The sequence below is a fragment of the Triticum aestivum genome, chromosome 4B (assembly GCF_018294505.1).
Source record: "Triticum aestivum cultivar Chinese Spring chromosome 4B, IWGSC CS RefSeq v2.1, whole genome shotgun sequence".
In the NCBI taxonomy this organism is placed as follows: domain Eukaryota; kingdom Viridiplantae; phylum Streptophyta; class Magnoliopsida; order Poales; family Poaceae; genus Triticum; species Triticum aestivum.
Window position 1 is genome coordinate 248670293 of NC_057804.1, and position 25730 is coordinate 248696022.

Consider the following 25730-nt stretch of genomic DNA (forward strand, 5'->3'; position numbering starts at 1 on the left):
TTCTAATCTTTGACAACATAGCTCTGTATTCAATCTGAGGCTTTCTGAGCGGAGGGTAGTTGTATGCGAGGATAATCAACTTCCCTGAACAAACATACAAAATAGACTATTTGAACAGAGGCTGATGTAGAAGATAGCCACTACTATTAATTTGTAACATAGCTCACAGTATTCAATTTGAGGCTTCCATCTCATGTTTTAACTACAACAATCTTAAAAGCTAACGGAGAAAAACATAAACTCCCAATCTGCAAACTATCCCACAAAATTTCCATGTACAACCACCTGACATCATAGGTAGGCCTCCAACCTGACATCATAGGCTGGCCTGCAAATATCTTCAACTGCACGGGCATCACAGGTAGGCCTCCTTGTCGACTACAGCATAGAACAACGGAAAAGTTAAGATTATCAGGTAGAACAACGGAAGATACTTATAAACAGTAATAACATGAACATAGATTGTCGAAAGCAAAGGGGAAGAACTGAGAGGGGGGGGGGGGGGGGGAGAAGAGGCTTACCACCAAGTTTCGTGTCCGGCGGTGGCAGCGAGGATGGCGGCAACCACTGTTTGTAAAGCGACGCTTAAGCGTTAGAGCGCCCTCCAGGCTCAAGGCATTCAACTCGCCTTAGGCAGGTGCGTCCACCTTAGACATTAGAGCGTCTGAAGCGCCTGCTTAGGCATCCTGGTTGGCGCTTTAGTGCAGAGCAGACACCTTAGACTAGCCCGGCGGGGGCACAGAAATTTCAGGCGGGAAAACTGGACTGGGTGGGAACACAAGGGCGGGAAAACTGGGTCACATGTGAAACAGTTACAGGAGGGGAAAGAAAAAGAGAATCAAAACCACATGCGTGCCCAGGCTTTCTGCTCTCTCCTCTCTCCTCTTGTTAGAGATACGACAGACAAATCAACACGACGAAGAGCGAAAAACAAGCAGGAGATACAAGATTTAACATTGGAAACCCCTCCAACACGAAGGGGAGAAAACCACGGGCGCGAGCCAGCAAATCTTCACTATATCGAGGGAGGTTGCTCTCTCCTCTCTCCTCTTGTTAGAGATACGACAGACAAATCAACACGACGAAGAACGAAAAACAAGCAGGAGATACAAGATTTAACATTGGAAACCCCTCCAACACGAAGGGGAGAAAACCAAGGGCGCGAGCCAGCAAATCTTCACTATATCGAGGGAGGTTGCTCTCTCCTCTCTCCTCTTGTTAGAGATACGACAGACAAATCAACACGACGAAGAACGAAAAACAAGCAGGAGATACAAGATTTAACATTGGAAACCCCTCCAACACGAAGGGGAGAAAACCACGGGCGCGGGGGGGGGGGGGGGGGGGGGGGGGGGCTTCACCCCGCCCACATGGGCTAACTTCAAACTCACTACGCCCCAAGCCTACAGATGACGGGCCTCGCTTAGCTCGCTTGTCAGAAGTTAGCTTTTCTCTTTATACTTGAATTTGGATCACAACATAACAAAAACTCCACCTTGAGACAAATTTCATCTTGTAGCATGAACGAGAACCTCCTCCCTGAACAACAAAGAAAACACTTTCGGCGCCAAACAGCCACTAGGGCTAATGTGTTATACCAACTAAGTCTGAGCAAAGCTCAAACTTAGCAACAGGAACTGGCTTTGTCAACATATCAGCAGGATTATCATGAGTACTAATCTTGCATACCTTTAGTTTACCTTGCTCAACAATGTCTCGAACATAATGATATTCGACATCAACGTGTTGTTCTCTCATGGAACATCTGATCCTTAGTGAGGTATATGGCACCCTGACTGTCACAAAACAGATTAATGCAAGAATTATCTCCACAAAAGCTCAACATACTAACCTTTCAGCCAAACTGATTTTTTAATGCTTCTGCAATAGCCATGTATTGTGCTTCAGTAGTAGATTGGACAACTACTGGCTGCAACGTTGCCCTCCAACTCATGGCACAACCACCAACAGTGAACACATAACCTGTAAGGGACCTCCTCTTGTCCAAATAGCTGGAAGCAACATCTGAATCCACATAGCCAGCTAGCCCCTCACCAGTCCTGTCGAATTTCAAACAAGCATTGAAGTGCCACGAAGGTACCTGAAAATCCACCGAACAACCTTCCAATGTTCTTTACCAGGGTTAGCCAGGTATCTACTGACCAAACTCATTGCAAATGACAAATCAGGCCTAGAACACACCATGCCATACATTAAAGAATCGTCAACACTAGAATATGGAACTCTTGGCATATACTCAAAATCTTCATCCGTACTAGGACATTGAGAAGATGATAATTTGAAATGAGGAGCAATGGGAGTGCTTACTAACTTAGCATCATGCATGTTAAAACGATGAAGAACTTTCTCAATGCAACTCTGCTGACTAAGAAATAACAAACCAGAGTTTCTATCCTTCATAATCTCCATACCTAGAATTTTTTTAGCAGCACGAAGATCCGTCATCTCAAACTCACTATTTAACTGTGCTTTTAAAGCAGTGATCTCTTTATTGCCCTTGGCAGCAATCAACATATCATCGACATATAACAATAAGTATATAGGTGATCCATCAACAAATTTAATGTAAACACAACTATCATATGCATACCTCTTAAATCCATGTGCTATCATAAATGAATCAAACCTTTTGTACCACTGTCTCGGAGACTGTTTCAAACCATATTGGGACCTCTTTAATTTGCGAACAAATTTCTCCTTACCAGGCACTATGAATCCTTCTGGTTGGTCCATGTAAATCTCCTCCAGTTCTCCATGCAGAAAAGTAGTCTTAACATCTAACTGCTCAAGCTCAAGATCATGCATAGCAACAATACCAAAAAATGCACGAATGGAACTATGCTTCACAACTGGAGAGAACACATCATTGTAATCAATACCTGGTATCTCAAGGAAGCCCTTGGCCACTAACCTTGCCTTAAACCTCGCGGGCTCACTAGGAGGCAAACCCTCCTTTCTTTTGAAGGTCCATTTGCAGCGAATGGTGTTCTTTTGTTTAGGCAAACGCAATGTTCTAAATAGCGGGACATCTCTTCCTGCATAGCAGCAATCCAGTTCTCGCGGTCACCGGAAGCAACTGCTTCAGTGTATGTGGACAGCTCATGGATGTTCTCAACCTGTTCTGCACAACTGAAAGCATAATGAACAATGTCACACTCTTCAATTAGGCGTTTAGGTTTCTTAATGACTCTTTGTTCTGACGACTGCAAGAGACTGAACTTATCGCTGCAAAACAGGGGTGAGTGCTGCACAACATCATCATCATGAACCTCTGTATATGGAGCATCATCAACATTATCATCAACCTGTGCATCTGGAGCAACATCATCATTATCAACAATTACATTTTTCTCATCAAGGTGCTCCACCTGCACAGTAACTCGTTGTGGCTCTACATCAAAAGTATCTGTGGAGTGTGGACAGATCATCATGATACATAACATATTCATTGAGAACAACACTCCTGCTCACGAAAACCTTATTAGTTTCAGGATTCCATAACCTTTATCCTTATACTCTTGAACCGTAACCAACAAACACACACTTAATAGCTCTAGGCTCAAGTTTTCCATTAGCAATGTGTGCATATGCAGTGCAACCAAAAACTCTCAACTATGAATAATCAGCCGGTGTACCAGACCATACCTCAATGGGAGTTTTCTTATTAAGTGTAATAGATGGTGACCTGTTGATGAGGTGGCAGGCAGTGGAGGCGGCTTCAGCCCAAAAACGTTTGCCCATGCGAGCATTGGACAACATGCAGCGAGCCCTGGAGATGAAGGTTCTGTTCATGCGCTCAGCCACACCATTATGTTGAGTGTACGGGACGGTGTGGTGCCTGACGATGCCCAAGTTTCTGCAATAACTGTTAAAAGCTTTTGAACAGAATTCCATACCATTGTCAGTACGAAGTATTTTTACCTTGTTCTCAGTTTGCCTTTCTACCATAACTTTCTAATCCGTAAAAGCATCAAACGCATCATATTTATTTTTCAGAAAACAAAGCCACACTTTTCTGGAGTAATCATCAATAATTGTAAGCATATAACGAGCACCAGGGAGCGAGGGTTTATGGGATGGTCCCCACAAATCAGCATGTACACAATCTAATATACCTTCTGTTGTATGAACAACAACATTGAACTTTACCTTCTTGTGCTTACCAAAAATGCAGTGCTCACAATACTCCAACTCACTTAAGTTGCACCCATCCAGAAGTTCTCTCCTTGTTAATTCTTCCATGCCAAGTTTACTCATATGCCCAAGGCGCATATGCCAAATATTACTTTTACTGGATTTATCAGAAGTAACAACAGTACCAGTAATTGTGCTTCCTCTAAGAACATATAACTTAGCAGAATTCATGTCACCTATCATATGAACAAGGGAACCTTTTGTTACCTTCAGAACTCCACCTGAACCGAAGTGTTTGTACCCTTTGACGTCAAGAGTACTCAGTTTTCTGGCCATGCCTGGTATGTGTCTCATATCTGTCAACGTTTGTATCATGCCGTCATGCGTCCTGATCTGGACAGAACCAATGCCCACAATCTCACGTGGGTTGTCATCTCGCATACGCACAACATCTCCACTTTGCAATAACTCATAAGTACTGAACCAATCTCTGCTACAACGTATATGAAACAAACAGGCATAATCTCTGCTACCATGGCTCTGGCAGCGGAGCAGCGGCGGCCCATCGTGGAGGTGTGCTGGCGAAGGAGCAATGGCCGCCGGGTGCGGAGGGGCGCTGTGCTGGATGAGGAGCAGGGGCGGCCCGGCACGTGGGATATGTAGCGGGCAGAGGAAGGATTGAGCGGTCGGCGTGGGATCCAGCGTTTAGAAAAATTTAGTGGGATAACCGTACGCTAACCACGCGTTGTTGATGCTAAACATCAGGATGATTTTGATTGTTAGATCCGTTGATTACAAGGACGAGGTTAGAACTGAGAAAATCTAGCATCTGTCGATGCACAACTCAGCAAAATATAACTGTGACCATTAAAGCCCCAACTCATTTTGCTTTGTAGAGAATAAGACCCAACTCATTTGTTTTCAACTTTCATGTGCATAGATGCAAATATGAATCTTTCGGGTAATGGTATATTTATGACTAGTAAGTTTCTGCATATTGTTGAAGTATGTTTGGATTGCACAACCATCTCCATCAGTTTGGACTTTTGCTTCTACTGGTTGGTGCAAGGAACTTAATATGGTATCAGAGCCAAGAAATCTTGGGTCTACAAATATGAGTCAGATGCAAATACCAAATATGAATCTTTCAGTGTCAAGTATATGAAACTTCCAATGTGGATTTACTCACGTGAGTGTGAGTGCTTCTGTAATTTGAATTAAAACATTACTCACCCTCTTTCTGTCCATGTTTAAGTCTTATCCATACTAAGTTTCATATACCAAAAGTTAGAACTGATGGAGAAGGTTAGGTAAATCCACATATACTTAAAACACTCACACTCACGTGTGTCCCGATAAGGCCTACATGTGAACAGAAAGAGAGCAAACGATTTTTATTTGAATTGTGAAAGCCGAGACTTGAACCCAAGACCTCTTGGCTTTGATATCATATGCACCAACCAGTTGAACCAAAGGACCGAACTGATGGAGAAGGTTGGGCAATCCTCATACTTCAACACATATTAAGTAGCGGACAGATCTAGTGATAACAAACACAAAGACAAAGGTGCTACCATGTCCGCCTTTTTTGTTAGAACATGAAATCAACTAGAAATTTCCAGAACATTTGTGTAAGTGGTCCTTGAAATGATTTGAGCACCATAAAAGATTCCATTCCTTTCTTCTAGTCCTGGATGTCTGTACTTTTATGAGGTCAGTTGATTGTTTTCTAATTCTACTAATTAGGGATGTCTGAATAAAGTTTTTAAAAAGGAAGTGCCGAAATGTCAACCAGACATTCTCGAGATTAATAGGCTGAGGAGACAGTTACTCTTCCATTCATACTTGTGGGATCAAAGGCTGTTATTTGCTGCAAGATCAGATAGGAATCGCCATGAACTATCTAATACCAGGCAAGGCGATAAGGAGACAATCCATTCCGTGGATGGTGGTGCTGATCCAAATGTCACAGAACAGCCTCAAAGAGAAAATAGTGGCAGTGTGGCTGCTAATAAAGATGTTAAATATGCTGAAAACCTCCAGGTAAGCATTTGTGGACAGAATTGCAGCGGAGTTGATCCAAGTAATAGTTACTGTAATCTTGACCAGCGGATACCGACAAGTGAGTCGGATTTCCTCCAAACAAATATCCAAACACCTTTGTACAGCAGCGTCAGTGTGAATGGGGATTCAGTTCCTTTTGAGCCTGATCTTGTTGCTCGACGAACCCTTTCAGAAGGGCAGTTTCCCAGTTTATTGGATGTGTCAAATGCACTGGATGCAAAATGGACTGGTGAGAATGATCCTGTCACTAGCAAGGTAACATTGCCAGATTCTATGGCATCGTCAGAGGACTCAGAAGAACATATCAGCGATACTACACCTTCGTATGCCTCTGTATTGCTGAATAAGCTAGGGGATAGTGCAGAGGACCATTCCAATTGGATAGGAATGCCTTTTTTACAATTGTACCGTTCTCTTAACAAGAAGTGGAGTCGTTCAAAAAGGTTTGATGCGCTCATTGAATATACACCTGTTTATATTTCTTTCTTAAGGGCAGTGGAGCGACAGATTGGGCCCAAATTTCTCTTTCCTATAGGGATCAATGACACTGTTATTGGAGTATACGATGATGAACCTACTAGCATCATCTCGTATGCACTTGCCTCTCATGAATACCATCTTCAGCTGTCAGATGAGCTGGAAAGAGAAGCAACAGATACTTCACCCCCACTTTGTGATTCAAGAAGTGTGTCCTTAACTGAATCAGTGGATGAAACTACTTCTGAACTTCTAAGAACTGTTGTGTCAACAGACGACAATATTGTCTCCATTCCAGGAAGCAAGAACCCATCCACTTCGGATCCACTTGTATATGGTAAAGTAACTCACATAAAGGTTAATTTTGGAGATGAAGGTCCTCTAGAACAAGTGAAGTACACAGTAATTTGTTACTATGCGAAACAATTCGATGCATTGAGGAGAATATGCTGTCCATCAGAGCGTGACTTTGTCAGGTCACTAAGTCGTTGCAAGAAATGGGGTGCTCAAGGAGGCAAGAGTAATGTTTTCTTTGCAAAATCACTGGATGACAGGTTCATAATTAAACAGGTTACCAAAACGGAATTGGAGTCTTTCATGAAATTTGCTCCAGACTATTTTAAATATCTGTCCGAGTCAATTTGCACTGGCAGTCCTACTTGCATTGCAAAAATTCTTGGTATTTATCAGGTAGTTCCCATTACTGTTTTCTGCATGAATTCCTTTGCGCCTTTTCCACTGACTGAACAATAAAATTTATTTGGTCTGCCTTTCGGATATAATTTTCTGATGGTCATATTACCATAGTTTAAGTGACATTATTTTGTTAAGGATTGCTTATATTGGAAAAGCCTATATCTGATTGTTATTTTTCCGGATGGAACTGAATATTCTATTTATATTAGTAGTCTTTTCCGGAGAACTATTAGTGAGTGAATGTATTGGAGGGAACTAGCCCTCCTTCTATACTGATGTTATTTACGTAGTCATATTTTCCCAACTTCGGGTGGTTAGCCATGTAGAAAATGAACCTCTACATTTTGCATTACATGTAATTTCAGATATAATGCTTTACTAACATTCTGTTCAGAAAGTAGCGGACGAAGCTATATTTTGCTTTGCAAAGTCACAACCTCATTTTGGGTTTTTTGAGTGGGAAATTTTGATTTGTATATGTAATCTTCAGAAGTGTTTATTTTTTGAACTCTTTACTCAATATTATCCTTTGGGAATGAATAGGTTAAGAGCCTGAAAGGTGGAAAGGAGGTGAGGATGGATGTTCTGGCCATGGAAAATCTTTTATTTGAACGTCGTGTGACAAGATTATATGATTTGAAGGGCTCAACAAGATCAAGATATAACCCTGATTCAAATGGTAGCGATAAAGTACTTCTTGACGAGAACTTGCTTGAAGCGATGCCTACTTCCCCTATTTTTGTCGGGAATAAGGCAAAGCGGCTTCTGGAGAGAGCTGTTTGGAACGATACTGCATTCCTTGCTGTAAGTACAACTTATTTGCATACTTGATTGCCATGTATTTTTACCTCTGTATAATATAGTATATAGTCCAGAGAGGGGCGTTGCAAAGACCAAGCTCCATGGAACTCGTTTTTCAAAAAAATAAAAATAAAAATATATTTAGAAGTTTCAAAAAATGTCAAAAAATTTCTACAGATACGTATGTATATTCTTCAAAGTATGTATAAAATTTCATCAACTAATTTGATTATTTGCATGCTACACAAAAAAAGACAAATACAACCACAACAACAACAACAACAAAATCTTAGTCTCAAACAAGTTGGGGTCGGCTAGAGGTGAAACCCATAAGATCTCGCGACCAACTCATGGCTCTGGCACATGGATAGCAAGCTTCCACGCACGGCTGTCCATAGCTAGTTCTTTGATGATACTCCAATCCTTCATGTCTCTCTTAACGAACTCCTACCATGTCAAATTCGGTCTACCCGACCTCATTCTCCGTGTGCTTTAGCCGTCCGCTATGCACTGGAGCTTCTGGAGGCCTGCGCTGAATATGCCCAAACCATCTCAGATGATGTTGGACAAGCTTCTCTTCGATTGGTGCTACCCCAACTCTATCTTGTATATCTTTTTTTTTTTGAGAAAACACAAAAGGCTTGCGTTTCTTTGTATTGAAAAGTAGAGTTTGTTACAGCCTCCTAAGAGGAACGATTAAGTCATAAATCAGTGGACGTCCCAGGTTTGAGGGAGGACGGCACGCAGGCCACGGGCTCCAGCTCTTGCCCAGAGTTTGGCTTCTTCTTTGATCCGAGCGATCAGTGAGTTGGTCGATGGGGTTGCGCCGTTGAACACGCAATCGTTGCGATGCTTCCAGGTCATCCAAGGGATCAGCAGGGTTGCGGTGGTGAGGCCTTTCTGCATGGGGTTCGGCGTGTTTCACCGCGCCGAGCGCCACCACTCGGATAGGGATCCCTCGCTGGAGGGCACGCTGCATGTCAAGCGCAACCAGGACAATATCTCGTGCCACACTTGCTTGGAGAAGGGGCATTCCAGGATTAGGTGTTGGATTGATTCAGACGCTTGGTCGCAAAGCGGGCAGCGAGGAGGGTGCGGCAGTCCGCGGCGCGCAAGGTGGTCGGCCGTCCAGCAACGTCCCAGGTGGGCAAGCCAGTGGAAGAATTTCACACGCGGGGGCGCCTAGCCTGAAGCAGCACAAAGGTTGTGGAGAAGCAACTCCACCTTGCTGCTACAATGTGTACAACACAAGTGTTGAAGGAACAACTTCAACGTGCTGCGCTAGATATCGCTCTAGAGGCGAATGTAGGTTGATAGGGCAGCAAGAGTTCAATCCAGAACTCCTAGGGCACAAGATCTACTCCAAGATCTTAGATAAGAACAACAAGTTCTATTATAGGTAGGGGTACATAGTTTGGGTACAAAGTAGAGGTGAGGACCTCTATTTATAGGGCTTTGGAAAGCCTTCACATACTAATACTTATAGCTGGAATACTCTAGAAACATTATTTAAGGTTCACCATTCTACTCATAGCTACTCACAACTATAAGACTCTAGAAAACAGTAGGTAGGATAAAGAAAAAAAAAAGAAATACTAGACCAGAACAGAAGTATCTAGAAGTAGCCAAACAGATTTGACATATGATTGTTCCTCATCTATTGTTCCTCATCATTCTCCCCTGGTTGTTTGGAACTTGCCCTCGAGTTATCTTCATAGAGCGCTTTTTCTGGATGGTAGAGAGTCAAGTCCGCAACATTGAAAGTGTTGGAGATACCCATATCGCTTGGAAGATCTATCACATACGCATTATCATTTATCTTCCTCACGATAGAGAAGGGCCCATACCTTCGCTGCCTAAGTTTCCCTTTAACACCTAAAGGCAACCTCTCTTTTCGGAGGTAGACCATCACCTTATCATCGACTTGGAATGATTTTGGCCTCCTTTTGCAATCAGCAAGTTGTTTATATTTCTGATTTTGTGCTTCCAAAGCACCGCGAATCTCTTCAAATAACTCGGTGTAATTATCAGCAAAGGACAATGCTGATTTTGAGTTTCCCCTTGATGGTAGCTTCACCAGGTCCACCACATGTGATGGAACTTTAGTGTAGACAATGGAAAAAGGACTCCTTCCTGTGGATCTATGCTTGGAGTTATTGTAGAAGAATTCTGCAAGAGATAGAGCCAAATCCCATTGTTCCTTTCTTTCTCCACAAATGCAACGGATCAGATTACCCAAAAACTTCTTCACCACTTCCGTTTGTCCATCTGTTTGTGGATGAGCAGTGCTAGAAAATTTTAATTCAGTGTTGAATTGCTTCCACAAAGTGAGCCAAAATGCAGCAAGAAACTTGCTATCACGGTCTGAGACGATGGACCTTGGTACTCCATGAAGCCTGACCACTTCTCGAAAGAATAGGTTTGCCACATGATGAGCATCCGTTGTTTTGCGGCATGGGATGAAATGAGCCATCTTAGAGAATCTATCCACGACCACGAATACAACATCACTTCCTCGTCTTGTTCTTGGCAAGCCCAAGACAAAGTCCATAGAGATGTCCTCCCATGGAGCGACAGGAACAGGCAAAGGCATGTATAACCCTGTGTTCTGGACTTGGCCTTTGCATGTTTGACATATTGGGCATCGCTGAACAAACTTTCCAACATCTCTTTTTTAGTTGTGTCCAAAAGTAGCGAGCTTCCAGGCTAGCGATAGTCTTGTCCCGTCCAACATGGCCACTAAGATCACTTGAATGGAGCTCTCTAACCAGCTTGTCACGTAGAGAACTTCTTGGAATGCACAAACGATCATTTTTGAAGAGCTATCCATCTTGCATCAAATAGTCATCACCTAATGGTTGGCCCCTTGCGTGCTTTACCCAAACATGGCCAAAGTCTTCGTCACCCTCATACAACTCCTTTATTTGATCCACTCTCGGAAGTTCAGCTTCAAAAGAAGTCAAGAGGCATGTACGACGACTCAAAGCATCGGCCACTCTGTTAGTTATTCCAGATTTATGCACGATGAGATAGTTAAACCTCTCCAAATATGCTGCCCATCTTGCTAGCATGCGGTCAACATGCTTTTGATTTCTAAAATGCTTCAAGGATTGATGGTCGCTATAAACAATGAACTCTTTAGGCAGCAAATAGACTTCCCAAGTTTTCAACGCTCTGAAACGACATATAATTCTTGCTGATAGGTATTCCACTTCTGTCTAGCTTCACTTAACTTCTCACTAAAGAAAGCAATGGGCTTCCTTTCTTGAGATAGGACAGCTCCAATGCCTACTCCACTTGCATCACACTCCAAGTCAAAAGTCTTGTTGAAATCAGGTAGCACCAAGACAGGAGCTTGTGATAGTTTTTGTTTAATCTCATTGAAACTAGCTTCAACTGCTTCTGTCCATTGGAACTTTCCTTTTTCCAAACACTCAGTAATAGGTGCCATGATAGTGCTGAAATTCTTCACAAATCACCTATAGAAAGTTGCGAGGCCATGAAAACTTCTTACCTCAGAAATGGTCTTTGGAGTTGGCCATTCTCGGATTGCTTCAACCTTAGAATCATCAACACAAATACCATCACATGTTTTGACGAATCCTAGGAAAAAAAGTTGTGTTTGCAAGAAAACACATTTTTTCAAGTTGATGTAGAGCTCATTTTCCCGTAGTACTTCTAGCACCTTCCGAATGTGATCAAAGTGTTCGTCCTCATCCTTGCTATAGATCAAGATGTCATCAAAATAGACCACAACAAAGTGGGACAAGAAGGGTCGAAGGACTTGATTCATTAAGCACATAAAGGTACTTGGTGCATTTGAGAGTCCAAATGGCATGACTAGCCATTCAAACAACCCTTCTTTTGTCTTGAAGGCTGTTTTTCATTCATCCCCGGGTCTGATACGGATTTGATGATATCCACTTCTTAAATTCAGCTTTGTGAACACTCTTGCTTCACTAAGCTGATCCAACATATCATCCAGACGGGGAATAGGGAATCTATACCTTACAGTGATCTTGTTAATGGCTCTACTGTTCGTACACATGCGCCAAGATCCATCTTTCTTAGGCGCGAGCAGGGCTGGTACAACACATGGGCTAATACTTTCTCGAATGTGCCCCTTTTGCAACAATTCCTCAACTTTCTCCTTCAATATATCATGCTCCTTTGGACTCATTCGATAGTGTGAAAGATTAGGAAGACTTGCTCCCGGAATTAAGTCAATTCTATGTTGAATTCCTCTCATCGGTGGCAAGCCTTGTGGCTCTCCAAGTATGTTCTGAAATTCTGCCAATAGACCACGTACCTTTGCCGGAATTTCAACAGTCAGGTGCTCTTCTCCTTTTACAACAAGTGCAGCACACAAATCTGCCTCCTTCAAGTCTTCCATAAACTCATGAGAGGTATGGGAGATAGTTAACATAGTTTTCCCCTCCTCTGAGGTATTACCTTCGGTTTTGTTTGGTAAGATAATGATCTTTCTCTTGTTCCAAATGAAAGAGTAAGAATTTTCCTTGCCCTTGTGTGTAGTATCCACATCAAATTGCCAAGGTCTCCCAAGAAGAACATGGCTGGCATCCATGTAAACCACATCACACAACACATTTGAGCGATAATGCTTGCCCAAAGAAAGTGGCAGGTTGCATTGTTTGGTGATCCTCATATCCACTTCTTTCTTGATCCACCCAATAGTGTAGGGGTTTGGATGATCATGAATATCAAGCTTTAAATGGTTCACCAACTTCTGGGAGGTAAGATTCTCGCAACTGCAACTATCAATCACTAATTTGCATACGTTGCCATTCACCGTGCATTTGCTCTCAAATATTTTCTTCCGTTGTGTGTTGTCAGGTTGTGGTGTGGAACATAGAAGACGCTAGATCACACATACCACCTCTTCACCTTCTTGACAAATCTCTTGCCCCTCTACATCTTCAGATTCGTATTCTTCCTCATCGTCTTCTCCATCAAGAATAGTTGTTTAACAAATTTCCTTAGTGGGCAGCCGCTGGATATGTGTCCCTCTTCACCATATTTATAGCATTTTGGGCCTTCATTGGACTTACCCTTGCCTCTAATTTGCTTCATCATATTCTTCACCTTCAGAAGTTTCAACATAAATTGGCCTTCTTGAAGCACGTTGTTGTGGCGGTCTTGCTCCAAGATTACCTCTCCTTCTTTGATGAACATCTTCTTCTTCTTTAGATGAATCTCCTTCATTGGTAGCAGGGGGAACACCCTTTCTTATCATCTCAACCAGCTGATCAAATCTCCGATTAAGATCTTCACGCAGCTCTTTGATTTGTTGTTCTGCAGCATCCATCCTCTTCTTCAATTGCTCCATTGCTTGCTGCAGCTTGCTCTTGAAGAGGACATCAAGAACTAGTATGGGTCAACGAGGCTCTGATGCCACCTGAAGCAGCACAAAGGTTGTGGAGGAGCAACTCCACCTTGCTGCTACAATGTGTACAACACAAGTGTTGAAGGAACAGCTTCAACATGCTGCGCTAGATATTGCTCTAGAGGCGAATGTAGGCTGATATGGCAGTAAGAGTTCAATCTAGAACTCCTAGGGCACAAGATCTACTCCAAGATCTTAAATAAGAACAAGTTCTATTATAGGTAGGGGTACATAGTCTGGGTACAAAGTAGTGGTGAGGACCTCTATTTATAGGGCTTTGGGAAGCCTTCACATAACTTCTACTTATAGCTGGAATACTCTAAAAACATTATTTAAGGTTCACCATTCTACTCATAGCTACTCACAACTAGAAGACTCTAGAAAACAGTAGGTAGGATAAAGAAAAGAAAAGAAATACTAGACCACAACAGAAGTATCTAGAAGTAGCCAAACATATTTGACATATGATTATATTTTCATGTTCCTCATTTATTGTTCCTCATCACAGCCTTTTCAGGTGAGCTTCCAAGCAGGGCAGGAGGTCGTGCCATGGAAGGTGGCGAGGTAGGCCGACTGGGCTGTGTAGGTACCTGCCACGTTCCACTTCCAATGCAGGCGACCCGGCTCGGAAGTGAGTGTGATGTGCTCGATCGCATGCACATAAGCAGGTATTGGTCGATCTCGCAGATGCCAAGGGTGCCCTAAATGTCCGATGCCCATTGTTGCGCATTCAGACCGTCTGCCACCGTCTTGCTCTTCCGGCAGTGTTTGGGGATGAGGGTGTGCAGTTGTGGCGCTATTTTCGAGATGGCGCGCCCGTTGAGCCAACAGTCTTCCCAGAACAGCGCACGCTGGCCGTCGCCGAGGATCATGGTGGTGGATGCGAAGAAGGCGTGCTCGGCAGCAGTGAATTGAAGGTCGAGGCCAGACCATGCCTTGTTGTCATTCGTGCGGGCGAACCAAAGCCATCTGGTGCGCAAGGCCAAGCCCGTGCGCTCCAGGTCGTGCACCCAGAGCCCACCAAGCCGGGTCGGGCGGCAGACGCGTTGCCAGTTGACGTGATAGTTGCCGCCGTGCGCCTCGGCGCGGCCCAGCCCATAGGAATCCTCGTTGGATTTTTTTGAGGAGTTTGAGGATCTTTTTTGGCGGCGCGAGCACCAGAAGTTGGTGAATGGGGATCGCGCTCAGCACCGATTTCACAAAGGCAAGGCGTCCGGCCTTGTTCATAAGGTGCGCCTTCCAGGTGGGGAGCTTGCCAGCGGCCTTGTTGACGAGGGGCTGCAGCTGTGCAGCGGATGGGCGTCCAAGGGTGAGTGGGATCCCCAGGTAGGTGATGGGCAGCGCCGCGATTGGGCAGCCAAGGTTGGTGATGGCCGGAGCAGCTATGTCTCCGTCGCATCTGATCATCGTAGCCGTGTTCTTCAGGAAGTTGACCCGAAGGCCTGATGCCCGGCCAAATAGCTGCAGGATTTCTCGGACGGCGAGTGTGTCGTGCGTCGTGGGGTGGCTGAAGAGAATGACATCGTCCGCGTACAGCGAGAGGACGGGGAGCGCGCGGCGAGGGTGTAGTTGCTGCAGGACTTTGAGCTTGGCCGTGTGACGGAAGAGGCGCCCCAATGTGTCGACGACAAGCACAAAGAGTTGTGGTGACACAGGGTCTCGCCTTGACGAAGCCCGCAGCGGTGCCAAATCGCGGGTCCCGGCACGCCGTTGAGGAGAACGCTTGTGCTTGCCGACGACAGGAGAGTAGCAAGCCAACCAAGGAAGCGATCGCTGAAGCCATACCGGCGCAAGTCCTCGAATAGAAACGGCCATGACACGGAGTCAAATGCTTGCGCAAGGTCCAGCTTCAGGAGGATGCGCGAGGCGCCCAGTTGATGAAGAAGGCGCGCCGATTGCCGGACAAGCATGAAATTGTCGTGAAGGCTTTGTCCCGGGATGAAAGCATTCTGGATGGGGCTGACTAGCTGTAGGACCTTGAAGTATGTCTAGAGGGGGGGTGATTAGACTACTTGACCAATTAAAAACTTAACCTTTTCCTAATTTTAGAGTTTGACATATTTTAGCTATCTTTGGACAAGTCAAGCAATCTTCACACAATTCAAGCAAGCATGCAAAGAGTATATGAGCAGCGGAAATTAAACCATGCAACTTGCAAGAATGTAAAGGGAAGGGTTTGGAGGATTCAAACGCAATTGGAGACACGGATGTTTTTGTCGTGGTTCCGATAGGTGGTGCTATCGTACATCCACGTTGATGGAGACTTCAACCCACGAAGGGTAACGTTTGCGCGAGTCCACGGAGGGCTCCACTCACGAAGGGTCCACGAAGAAGCAACCTTGTCTATCCCACCATGGCCGTCGCCCACGAAGGACTTGCCTCACTAGCGGTAGATCTTCATGAAGTAAGCGATCTCCTTCCCCTTACAAACTCCTTGGTTTAACTCCACAATCTTGTTGGAGGCTCCCAAGTGACACCTAGCCAATCTAGGAGACACCACTCTTCAAGAAGTAACAAATGGTGCGTTGATGATGAACTCCTTGCTCTCGTGCTTCAAATGATAGTCTTCCCAACACTCAACTCTCTCTCATAGGATTTGAATCTGGTGGAAAGAAGATTTGAGTGGAAAACAACTTGGGGAAGGCTAGAGATCAAGATTCATATGGTAGGAATGGAATATCTTAGCCTCAACACATGAGTAAGTGGTTCTCTCTCAGAAATGGTAAGTTGGAAGTGTAGGTTTGTTCTGATGGCTCTCTTTACGAATGAAGAGGAGGTGGAGGGGTATATATAGCCTCCACACAAAATCTAACCGTTACACATAATTTACCAAACTCGGTGGGACCGAATCAACAAACTCGGTTGGACCGATTTAATAAACCTAGTGACCGTTAGGATTTTCGATGGGACCGACATGCAACTCGGTGAGACCGATATGGTTAGGGTTAGGGCATAACGTAATCTCGGTGAGATCGATTACACAAACTCGGTGAGACCGATTTTGGTAATTAGCTAACCAGAGAGTTGGTCAGGTAAACTCGGTGGGACCGATTCGCTCATCTCGGTTGGACCGAAACGTTACGAAGGAAAAACAGAGAGTTTAAATTGCAATCTCGGTGGGACCGATCGCTCACTTCGATTAGACCGAAATGTTACGAAGGGAAACAGAGAGATTACAATCCCATCTTGGTGAGACCGAGATCCTTATCGGTAAGACCGATTTGCCTAGGGTTTGTGGCAGTGGCTATGACATTTGAACTCGGTGACGCCGGATAGAAAGAATCGGTGGGGCCGAGTTTGACTTTGAGTTTAGGTCATATGTAGATGTGAGAAAGTAGTTGAGGGTTTTTGGAGCATGTCACTAAGCACTTGAAGCAAGAGGCTCATTAAGCAACACCTCATCCCTTCTTGATAGTATTGGCTTTTCCTATAGACTCAATGTGATCTTGGATCACTAAAATGTAAAATGTAGAGTCTTGAGCTTTTGAGATTGAGCCAATCCTTTGTCCTTAATATTTTGAGGGATCCACTTTCAGCATCCATGCCATGCCATTCATTGAGCTTTCCTGAAATATTTGTCTTGGAATAGCATTAGCTCAATGAGCTATATGTTGTTATGAATTACCAAAACCACCTAGGGATAGTTGCACTTTCAATCTCCCCCTTTTTGGTAATTGATGACAACATATAGATCAAAGCTTCGACAAATGATAATAAAATTGAAAAACATCGTTGCTTTGAGAAGTATGTGATAAGCAAGAGCTCCCCTTAAATTTGTGCATAGTTTAAGATTTGCTTCGGACTGCAAATGCACAAGGAATTAGGCTCATGGGTTACTCTTCCATGTCACATACATCTCGGTGGAGCGCTCAAAATAATAAAGATTGAATACATGCACTCATCACCAAGCAAAGTGAATGATCATATAAGGATAAGTAAGATAATATCATCTAACAAGTATAAGTGTAGCTTATGATCAAACACATGATCATCAATGTCTCACAGATAATAGCATAGTATCTCAAGCAATCAAAAGCAAACAAAGTTTAACCACCAAAGCAAGAGAGAACAAAAAGCAACATACTCTCTCTCGAAGCCTATGATCTATACATTTTTCTCCCCCTTTGGCAACAAGTTACCAAAAAGTTCATAGAAAATGCATAGTACTAGATCGTCTCTCAGGCTTGATCTTCAGGTGGTGGTGTAGAGATAGCTCCTTGGACGAAGGCTTCAGTTGATGTGGATGGAGCTGGAGGAGTTGGTGCTGGAGCTGGTTGCACTGGAGCTGTAGGAGCTGTAGCTGGTGCAGATGAAGTGGCTCTGGTGTCTGTCACAGGCACTGCAGCTGATCTCTGAGCTCTAGGCACTCTGGTAAATGCATCAGTGGTTGTCTTACCCTTCCTCTCCTGCATGTTATCCTGTAGCTGCTCCATAACTGACTGAATCTCAATTACTTTGACATCTAAATCATAGAATTTTTGTTCCATGATTCTTTCCAGGCTCTCCTGGTTTTGAGTTAGGGTGGCCAATCCCTTCTCAATCCTCAGAGTCGATGCTATCAAGTAACCAAGCTGCTCCTGCTTGTTCTTCAAAAAATACTCAGATGCCTCCTCTTGAGTTGACATCTTGGCAGCCTTCTTTTTCTTTGGTTTCTCCTTCTTCTCTTGAGCTTGTACTGATGATAGTTCATTCTTATTCATCACAACTTGATTGTCCTCAAATTCTGGATAGATAGCAAAATGTTCCTTGTCCAGCAAGTATGTGTCTGTGCCCATCTTTGAGTTAATCAACCCCTGAATTTGTGGGGCATATCCACAACTTCTCTTTTGGTCTGCTGCTGTCCTCTTGATAGTCTCAACCATGAGGCTCATGATCTTGAATTTTTATGGCACATCAAACAAGTGTAGCAAGTTTATAGCATGGCCTCTTATCATGTTGTGGTCACCTGACTTGGGCAATAGAGTATGCCTTAGGATCCAGTTGATCGTTGGCAGCCTTGACAGAAGAAAATGGACTGACCCAAACTTATGTGTCTCAACTGCAGCATCTGAGATCTCCTTGTACATATGAGTCATGGTATTGTGGTCCATTTTCTTCTTGGCATAGACATCTAAGTCATCTTCACTCTTTTTTGGTGCATTGATCAGATTGGCCCATTTCTTAATGGTTGATTGATACCTTGTACCTTCAGACATCCAAATATCCTGCCATCTGGATAGAAATGTGTTGTGGAGTAGAATTGCATAATGAGCTCATCATTTCACTTTGTGAGCTTCTGCCCAACAAAGTCTGCAACTCCACAAGCAATGAAACTGTCTTGCATTCTAGGATAGTGTTCTTCATTCTCCTTCATGTAGGTCCAGTCGACCCACCTCATATCACACACTATAAGCTTCTTGTCCAACAATACTGTCTCATAGAAATCCTGCTGTTCCTTTGTGTGGAATCTGTAATCAACAGCAGTCCTTTTCCTGATAGCATAGGGATCAGACAACCACCACTGTCTGAGTCCTGCATCCTTTCTTAGCTTCATGTTCTCAGCCACAGGATGAGCATCATTATGGTCTGGAATCTTTGGCTTCAGCTTCCTCAGGACTTGTCCTTCATCATCTTCCTCAGCAGCAACTTCAGGCACTGGGGCCTTGTTCTTCTCAGCAGCTGGTATACTTCTGGTATTCCTCTTTGTGCATTCTTGGGCTTGGGGGTAGCTTTGGGTGCTTTTTTGGGCTTTGATGATGCAACCCCTGACTTATTAGCATCACCCATCAGCTTTTGTGCCTTGGGTGCTGGTGCAGCAACCTCTTCTTCCTCTTCCTCATCAGAAGAATGCTTCTTAAATTCTGCCATGTGATCAACTTTCTTGCATCATCTTCCTCTCTTTCTCTCCTTCTGCCCTTCTGCAGCAGCTTCTTTGGGTTGAGATTTCAAAGAAACTTGAGTAGAAGCTCTGGCTTTAGACATAAGAGTTCTCTTTGCAGGCACTTTGATCTTCATTCCAGGCTTAATGGATGTAGCTGTGACAAACTCCTTTTTGAGCACTTTCTTTTTGGAAGTGGCCTCATCTTCAGCAGCCACATAGTCCTCATCCTCAGATTCTGAGGTTCTTTTCTTCCTTGTCCTGGTGGCAGCCTTAGGCAGATTGCTTGGGGTGCTCCTGCTGCCATCATCTGAAGTGCTAGAGGGACTAGTGCCCTCACTCATGTGAATCTGCTCTTCTTCCCTGTTCTGACTATCACTTTGGTCTGACCCTGTGAATAGTTATAAATGAGATAGAGTGGATGAGCATCATAAAATGCAGAGATTTTTGCAAAAGAATGATTCAAAAACTTAGTTTTAGTTTTCCACAGAAAGCATTTCGGATCAACCAATTTTCAAACTCGGTGATACCGAAGCAGTTTTGGAACCTAAACTAATGAACTCGGTTAGACCGAGTCACAGTTCGGTGGCACCGAGACTGCTAGGGTTTCACAAAGTTCTAAAATCGGTCACACCGATTAGCAATTCTCGGTCAGATCGAGAGTTACTAGTGCAATGGCGTTAGCCGAATCGGTGGGACCGAGTTTTTCAACTCGGTGGGTCCGAGATGGTTTCGGCGGAAACCTAACCCTAAATTTTCAAATCGCATCTATTCTAAGGATTGTTTTGACTGGATAGAGGTGTTTCAGTCGTGGCAAGAATCATAATGAACACAATGTGCTGAGAATCAGTCGAGGATAGCACTGTGATCGAGTTCATACCCTAGTTCGGCGATGAACTCGCTACGGCGGCAACGGCGGAGGTGAAATCCGTTGACGGCGGCGGAGACCAGCGACAGGAGGCGGCTGGCGACGAAGTCGACGATCCGGAGACCTAGAAGGCAGAGCGAGCTATGTGCGGGCGAAGAGGTTTGGGAAAGTTTTCCGAATTTTTGCCCGTGTGAATATATAGCCTGACCTGTCGGTGTGACCGAGTGAAACGACTCGGTGGCACCGAGATGCATAACTGTTGACAGTTACAGCAACTCGGTGTGACCAAAAAGTTCAAATCGGTTGCACCGAGATTGAAAATCTAGATCGACTTAGTGATCTCGGTATGACCGAAATGAAGGAATCGGTCAGACCGAAAAGCACAAAGAAATTTTGAAAGTTTAAGTCTATGACGAATTGGGGACTCCGAGTGCTTCTCACACAGAGTGGTTCGAATCGGACTTGATCAAATTTTGTGATGTAGCATGAATAGGGTTTGAGACGAGAAAAGCATAGATAGCTAGAGAAGGTTCTTAGGCATTCTTGTCCATCCACTTGGCCAAAGAAAAGGAAGCCAATCAATCAAAACAACAAGTGGATGTCCTCAAATGAGTAAAATATGCAACCAACATGCTCACACAATAAAATGGCAAATGAAATATGTGGCAAAGCATGCACAACCAATTCTAGCATCTATCAAACAATTGGCGATGACTAGGTCATTTATATATGAGTATATTAACTTAGGAGTCAAATGAGAACATTTGATCATAGGTCATACTCATCGTTTAAGCTCAAGTGGGGTTACCACTTTTACATAATGCATTGATGTGTTCACATCATTAGAGTTGCTTTGACTCAATTCTTAAAGTTAAGCTCCCCCTAGATGTGAGATCCCCCCTTAGAGGGATGAACTAACCTTGGGTTTTGTCGATGATGACTTCATGTAGGTGTTGAAGATGTGGATGCTCAATGTTGATGTAGATCATTTGGAGCAATTCTTTGGAGTGAGTTGCACTTTCAATACCTACATGGGTTAGTCCCACAAGGAACAAACAAGAATATCCATAGGCATAGAGTGATGCACACACAAGATGATGTCCATGAAAACATTAGGTTACCTTGTCCCTTGCCTTACCAACATGAGGTTTGTGACTCCTTGAACTAGTGCAAGATATGGAAGTTGATTGCACTTGTCCTTGCCATAATGATATGAGTGAAGAATGTTGACGGAGTCACCCTCAAGAACACTCTAGTTCTTTTTCTTCGGAATCCACATCATCTTGATGGGAATCCTTGGAGTTGTAGCTGTACTTGATGAAGTAGAACTTGACGTAGTCTTGGGAACCCACTTGACCAAGGCCTTAGGTGCTTCTTCAAATGCATCAATCTCCTCTTGAAGCTTGTCCTTGCCTTTGTTCTTGTGGTCTTGTGGTGGAAGATCATCTTGTGCTTGTGTTCCCTTGAAGGAAGTAGGATCATACTTCTCTTGTTGAGGAACAAATTTTGTCTTGGGGTATTGATCTTCTTCCCACTCAACTCCATTGGCATTGAACTTTCGTTTAAAACCAACACCTTGATTCTTTCGGTGCCTTCCTTGCTTGCGTATAATTTTCTCGAATTGCTTACTCCCGGCAAGGCTCTTGTATACACCTTTCTCTATAATTTCCTTCAATAAGCTATTTTCTTGCTCAAGTGTAACTTGGCTAAGAGAATCATTAGTGGAATCAAGAGAACTACTAGAAGCAACAATATTGGATTTGATATTATTATTGTTACTACTAGAGGAAGGATCTTTCTTGTACTTGTTACTAACTTGACTTGAGGCATGTAAGTAGATAAGAGTAAACGCTTGGCAATGTAAGAAGAACTTTTCTTACGGAGATCATCATTGATTGCCTTTAAGAACTCATGCTCTTGCTCAAGATTGAGCTTTTCAAAGCGTAACTTCTCATGAGCCCTTAAAAGTTTTCGATGATCTTCGAAGATAATTTCATGAGCTAACTTAAGAGTGTTTAGTTCTTTAGTTAGAAGCTCAATCTTCTCCATATCATTGTCATTCGTTTTATCTTGATTAGCATGATTAATTGACTATTCATCATAGTATTCATCACTAGAGTTGTCAACAAGTAAATCATCATCACCTAGCAAGTCATCTTCATCACTATTGAAATCAACATACTCGGGGTGTGTTACCTTTGGACCTTTGGCCATGAAGCATCTTCCAATTCGTTCATTTGGTGAATCGAATATGTCGTAGGAGTTGGTTGACACAAGTGGTAGACCGGCAACACCTTCATCTTGAGTATATTCGGAGTCGGAGTGATAGCTTCTCTCGGAGTGATTGTCAGAGTCGGAGCCGGATACCCATTCACCAACATGAGCTTGATGTCTTCGTTTTGTGTAGCTCTTTGATGACTTGTCCTTCCTTTCCGAATCCTTACTCCTCCGTGAGGGTCTTCGTTCATAACGATCATCTCTACTCCTTCTCTCTCTTGGTGGTGATTCTTCTCTTCTACTTCTTTTTTTTGGAGAATCTTCTCTTCTTTTGTAGGGTGCCGTACACTCATTGGAATAGTGTCCGGGTCTCCCATAATTGTAGCAATTGCGCTCTCGACTAGAAGATCTTTTGTCATTATAGGACCTTGACTTAGAGCTTCTTTCTTTGCTTCTACTCTTGTAGAATTTGTTGAAGCTCTTCACCATTAAGCTCAATTCTTCATTAAAGGTTTGTTTCTCACTTGATGATGTGGGGGCTTCACATGAGGCTTTGTAAGCACCACTTGACTTGTTGTGAAGTTCCTCCTTATCCTTGAGTGACATCTCATGAGCAACAATTCTTTCAATGACTTCCGTTGGCTTGAGATCTTTGTAATTTGGCATCATTTGGATCAATGTGCACACGGTATCATACTTTCCATCCAATGCTTTTAAGATCTTCTTGATGATGAATCTGTCGGTCATCTCTTCACTTCCTAAGCCGGCAATCTCATTTGTGATAAGAGCAAGCCTAGAGTACATTTCAGCGACACCTTCACCATCCTTCATTTTGAACTTGTCAAGCTGACTTTGGAGCACATCCAACTTGGATTCCTTGACGGAGTCGGTACCTTCATGCATATCAATCAAAGTATCCCAAATTTCCTTTGCATTCTCAAGACGGCTGATTTTGTTGAATTCTTCGGGGCACAAGCCATTGAAGAGGATATCACAAGCTTGAGCGTTGTATTGCAGCATCTTCAATTCTTCCGCGCTAGCTTCACGGTTCGGTTCTCTCCCATCAAAGAATTTACCTTGTAAGCCAATACACACAATAGCCCAAACGGCGGGGTTATATCCGAGAATATGCATTTTCATCTTATGCTTCCAACTAGCAAAATTAGTACCATCAAAGTAAGGACCTCTACGGTGATAATTTCCCTCGCTAGACGCCATACTCTCCTAGGTTGTGAAACCAAGGCTATGATCACCAAAAGCTATGGAAATCAAAGCAAATTGAGACCAAAGCTCTGATACCACTTGTAGGACCTTGAAGTATGTCTAGAGGGGGATGATTAGACTACTTGACCAATTAAAAACTTAACCTTTTTCCAATTTTAGAGTTTGGCCGATTTTAGCTATCTTTGGACAAGTCAAGCAATCTTCACATAATTCAAGCAAGCATGCAAAGAGTATCTGAGCAACGGAAATTAAAGCATGCAACTTGCAAGAATGTAAAGGGAAGGGTTTGGAGGATTCAAACGCAATTGGAGACACGGATGTTTTTGTTGTGGTTCCGATAGGTGGTGCTATCGTACATCCACGTTGATGGAGACTTCAACCCACGAAGGGTAATGGTTGCGCGAGTCCACGAAGGGCTCCACCCACGAAGGGTCCACAAAGAAGCAACTGTTAGGAATAAGCAACTTGTCTTTCCATGAGGCCATAGGCCGATATATATATACATGTACAGGTGTGGAACATATGCAGGAAACCCCTCATACAACGGGATAAATACAAAGGGGTACATGACTTATATTATAACTCTAACACCCCCCCTCAAACTCATGGTGGATGAACAACACTGAGTTTGGAGAGATAAAAGCCATGTTGTGCTCTAGTCTGAGCCTTTGTCAGGAAATCCGCCAACTGTAACTCGGAAGGCACATACTGAAGAGCAATAACCTGATCCTGCACAGCAGCACGCACATAGAAAGCATCAACACCAATATGCTTGGTGAGCTCATGCTTCACAGGATCGCGTGCAATGCTGATAGCACCTGTACTGTCAGATAGAAGCAGAGTCGGTGTAGTGACAGAAACACCAAAATCCTGAAGTAACCACTGTAACCAAGTCACCTCTGCCGTCAAAAGAGCCATTGCTCGCAACTCAGCCTCGGCACTCGAACGGGAAACTGCAAGCTGTTTCTTCGTCTTCCAGGCAATGAGAGAACCACCAAGAAAAACACAGTAAGCAGAAAGTGAACGGCGATCGGAAGGATCACTAGCCCACGTAGCATCCGAATAGGCCTGGAGCTGTAAAGAACTGGAGCGAGGAAAGAATAGACGGTGAGAGATCGTGCCTCGAAGATATCGAAGAACACGAAGGAGATGACTATAGTGAACCGAGGTGGGGGCAGAGACAAACTGACTCAGAATATGAACCGGATAAGATATGTCCGGACGAGTGACAGCTAGATAGACAAGACTGCCAACAAGATGACGATAACGCGTCGGATCAGGGAGAGGATCACCATCAGTAGCACGGAGGTGAACATTGAGCTCCATAGGAGTCTCAACAACGCGCTCGTCAGTAAGAGCAGCACGAGCAAGAAGATCCTGGATATACTTTTCCTGGGATATAAAAAAGCCATCAGAGGTAGAAGAGACTTCAATCCCAAGAAAGTAGCGAAGAGGTCCAAGATCAGACATAAGAAACTGCTCACTAAGACGGGCCTTTACAAAGGCAATATACTCGGGATCATCTCCCGTGATGATCATGTCATCAACATAAAGAAGAAGAAGGGTCCGACCACGAGGAGAAAGGTGAATAAACAATGCGGGATCATGAGCACTTGCTAAAAAACCAGCAGCAGTGATCACAGAGGCAAAGCGCTCAAACCAGGCGCGGGGGGCTTGCTTAAGGCCATAGAGAGAGCGACGAAGACGACATACCATGCCATCAGGAACAGAATACCCAGGTGGTGGCTGCATGTACACCTCCTCACGCAGCTCACCATTAAGAAAGGCATTCTTAACATCAAGCTGAGATATAGACCAGTGGCGTGCAGAGGCAACGGCAAGAAGGGTACGAACAGTGGTCATATGAGCCACAGGAGCAAAAGTCTCGTCATAATCACGACCATGCTCCTGCTGAAAACCACGAGCCACAAGACGAGCTTTGTGACGCTCAAGAGAACCATCGGAGC

At 43.8% G+C, this 25730-nt stretch overlaps 1 protein-coding gene across 6 annotated transcripts in view; it reads left to right on the forward strand.

The window, feature by feature from the left end:
• The window catches only part of LOC123091924 (1-phosphatidylinositol-3-phosphate 5-kinase FAB1B), a 46972-nt gene that overhangs the window by 9777 nt on the left and 11465 nt on the right, over positions 1-25730 (forward strand). For 4 of the 6 annotated variants that reach the window (XM_044513543.1, XM_044513544.1, XM_044513540.1 and 1 more), the window contains 3 exons: positions 5902-7386; positions 7936-8196; positions 21273-21329. In XM_044513543.1, the coding sequence (XP_044369478.1) occupies positions 5902-7386; positions 7936-8196; positions 21273-21329 (1803 nt within the window). Of the gene's footprint in view, positions 1-5901; positions 7387-7935; positions 8197-14105; positions 14266-21272; positions 21330-25730 lie in introns of all 6 variants that reach the window. The other 2 variants (XR_006443829.1, XM_044513545.1) reach the window with 2 other exon arrangements.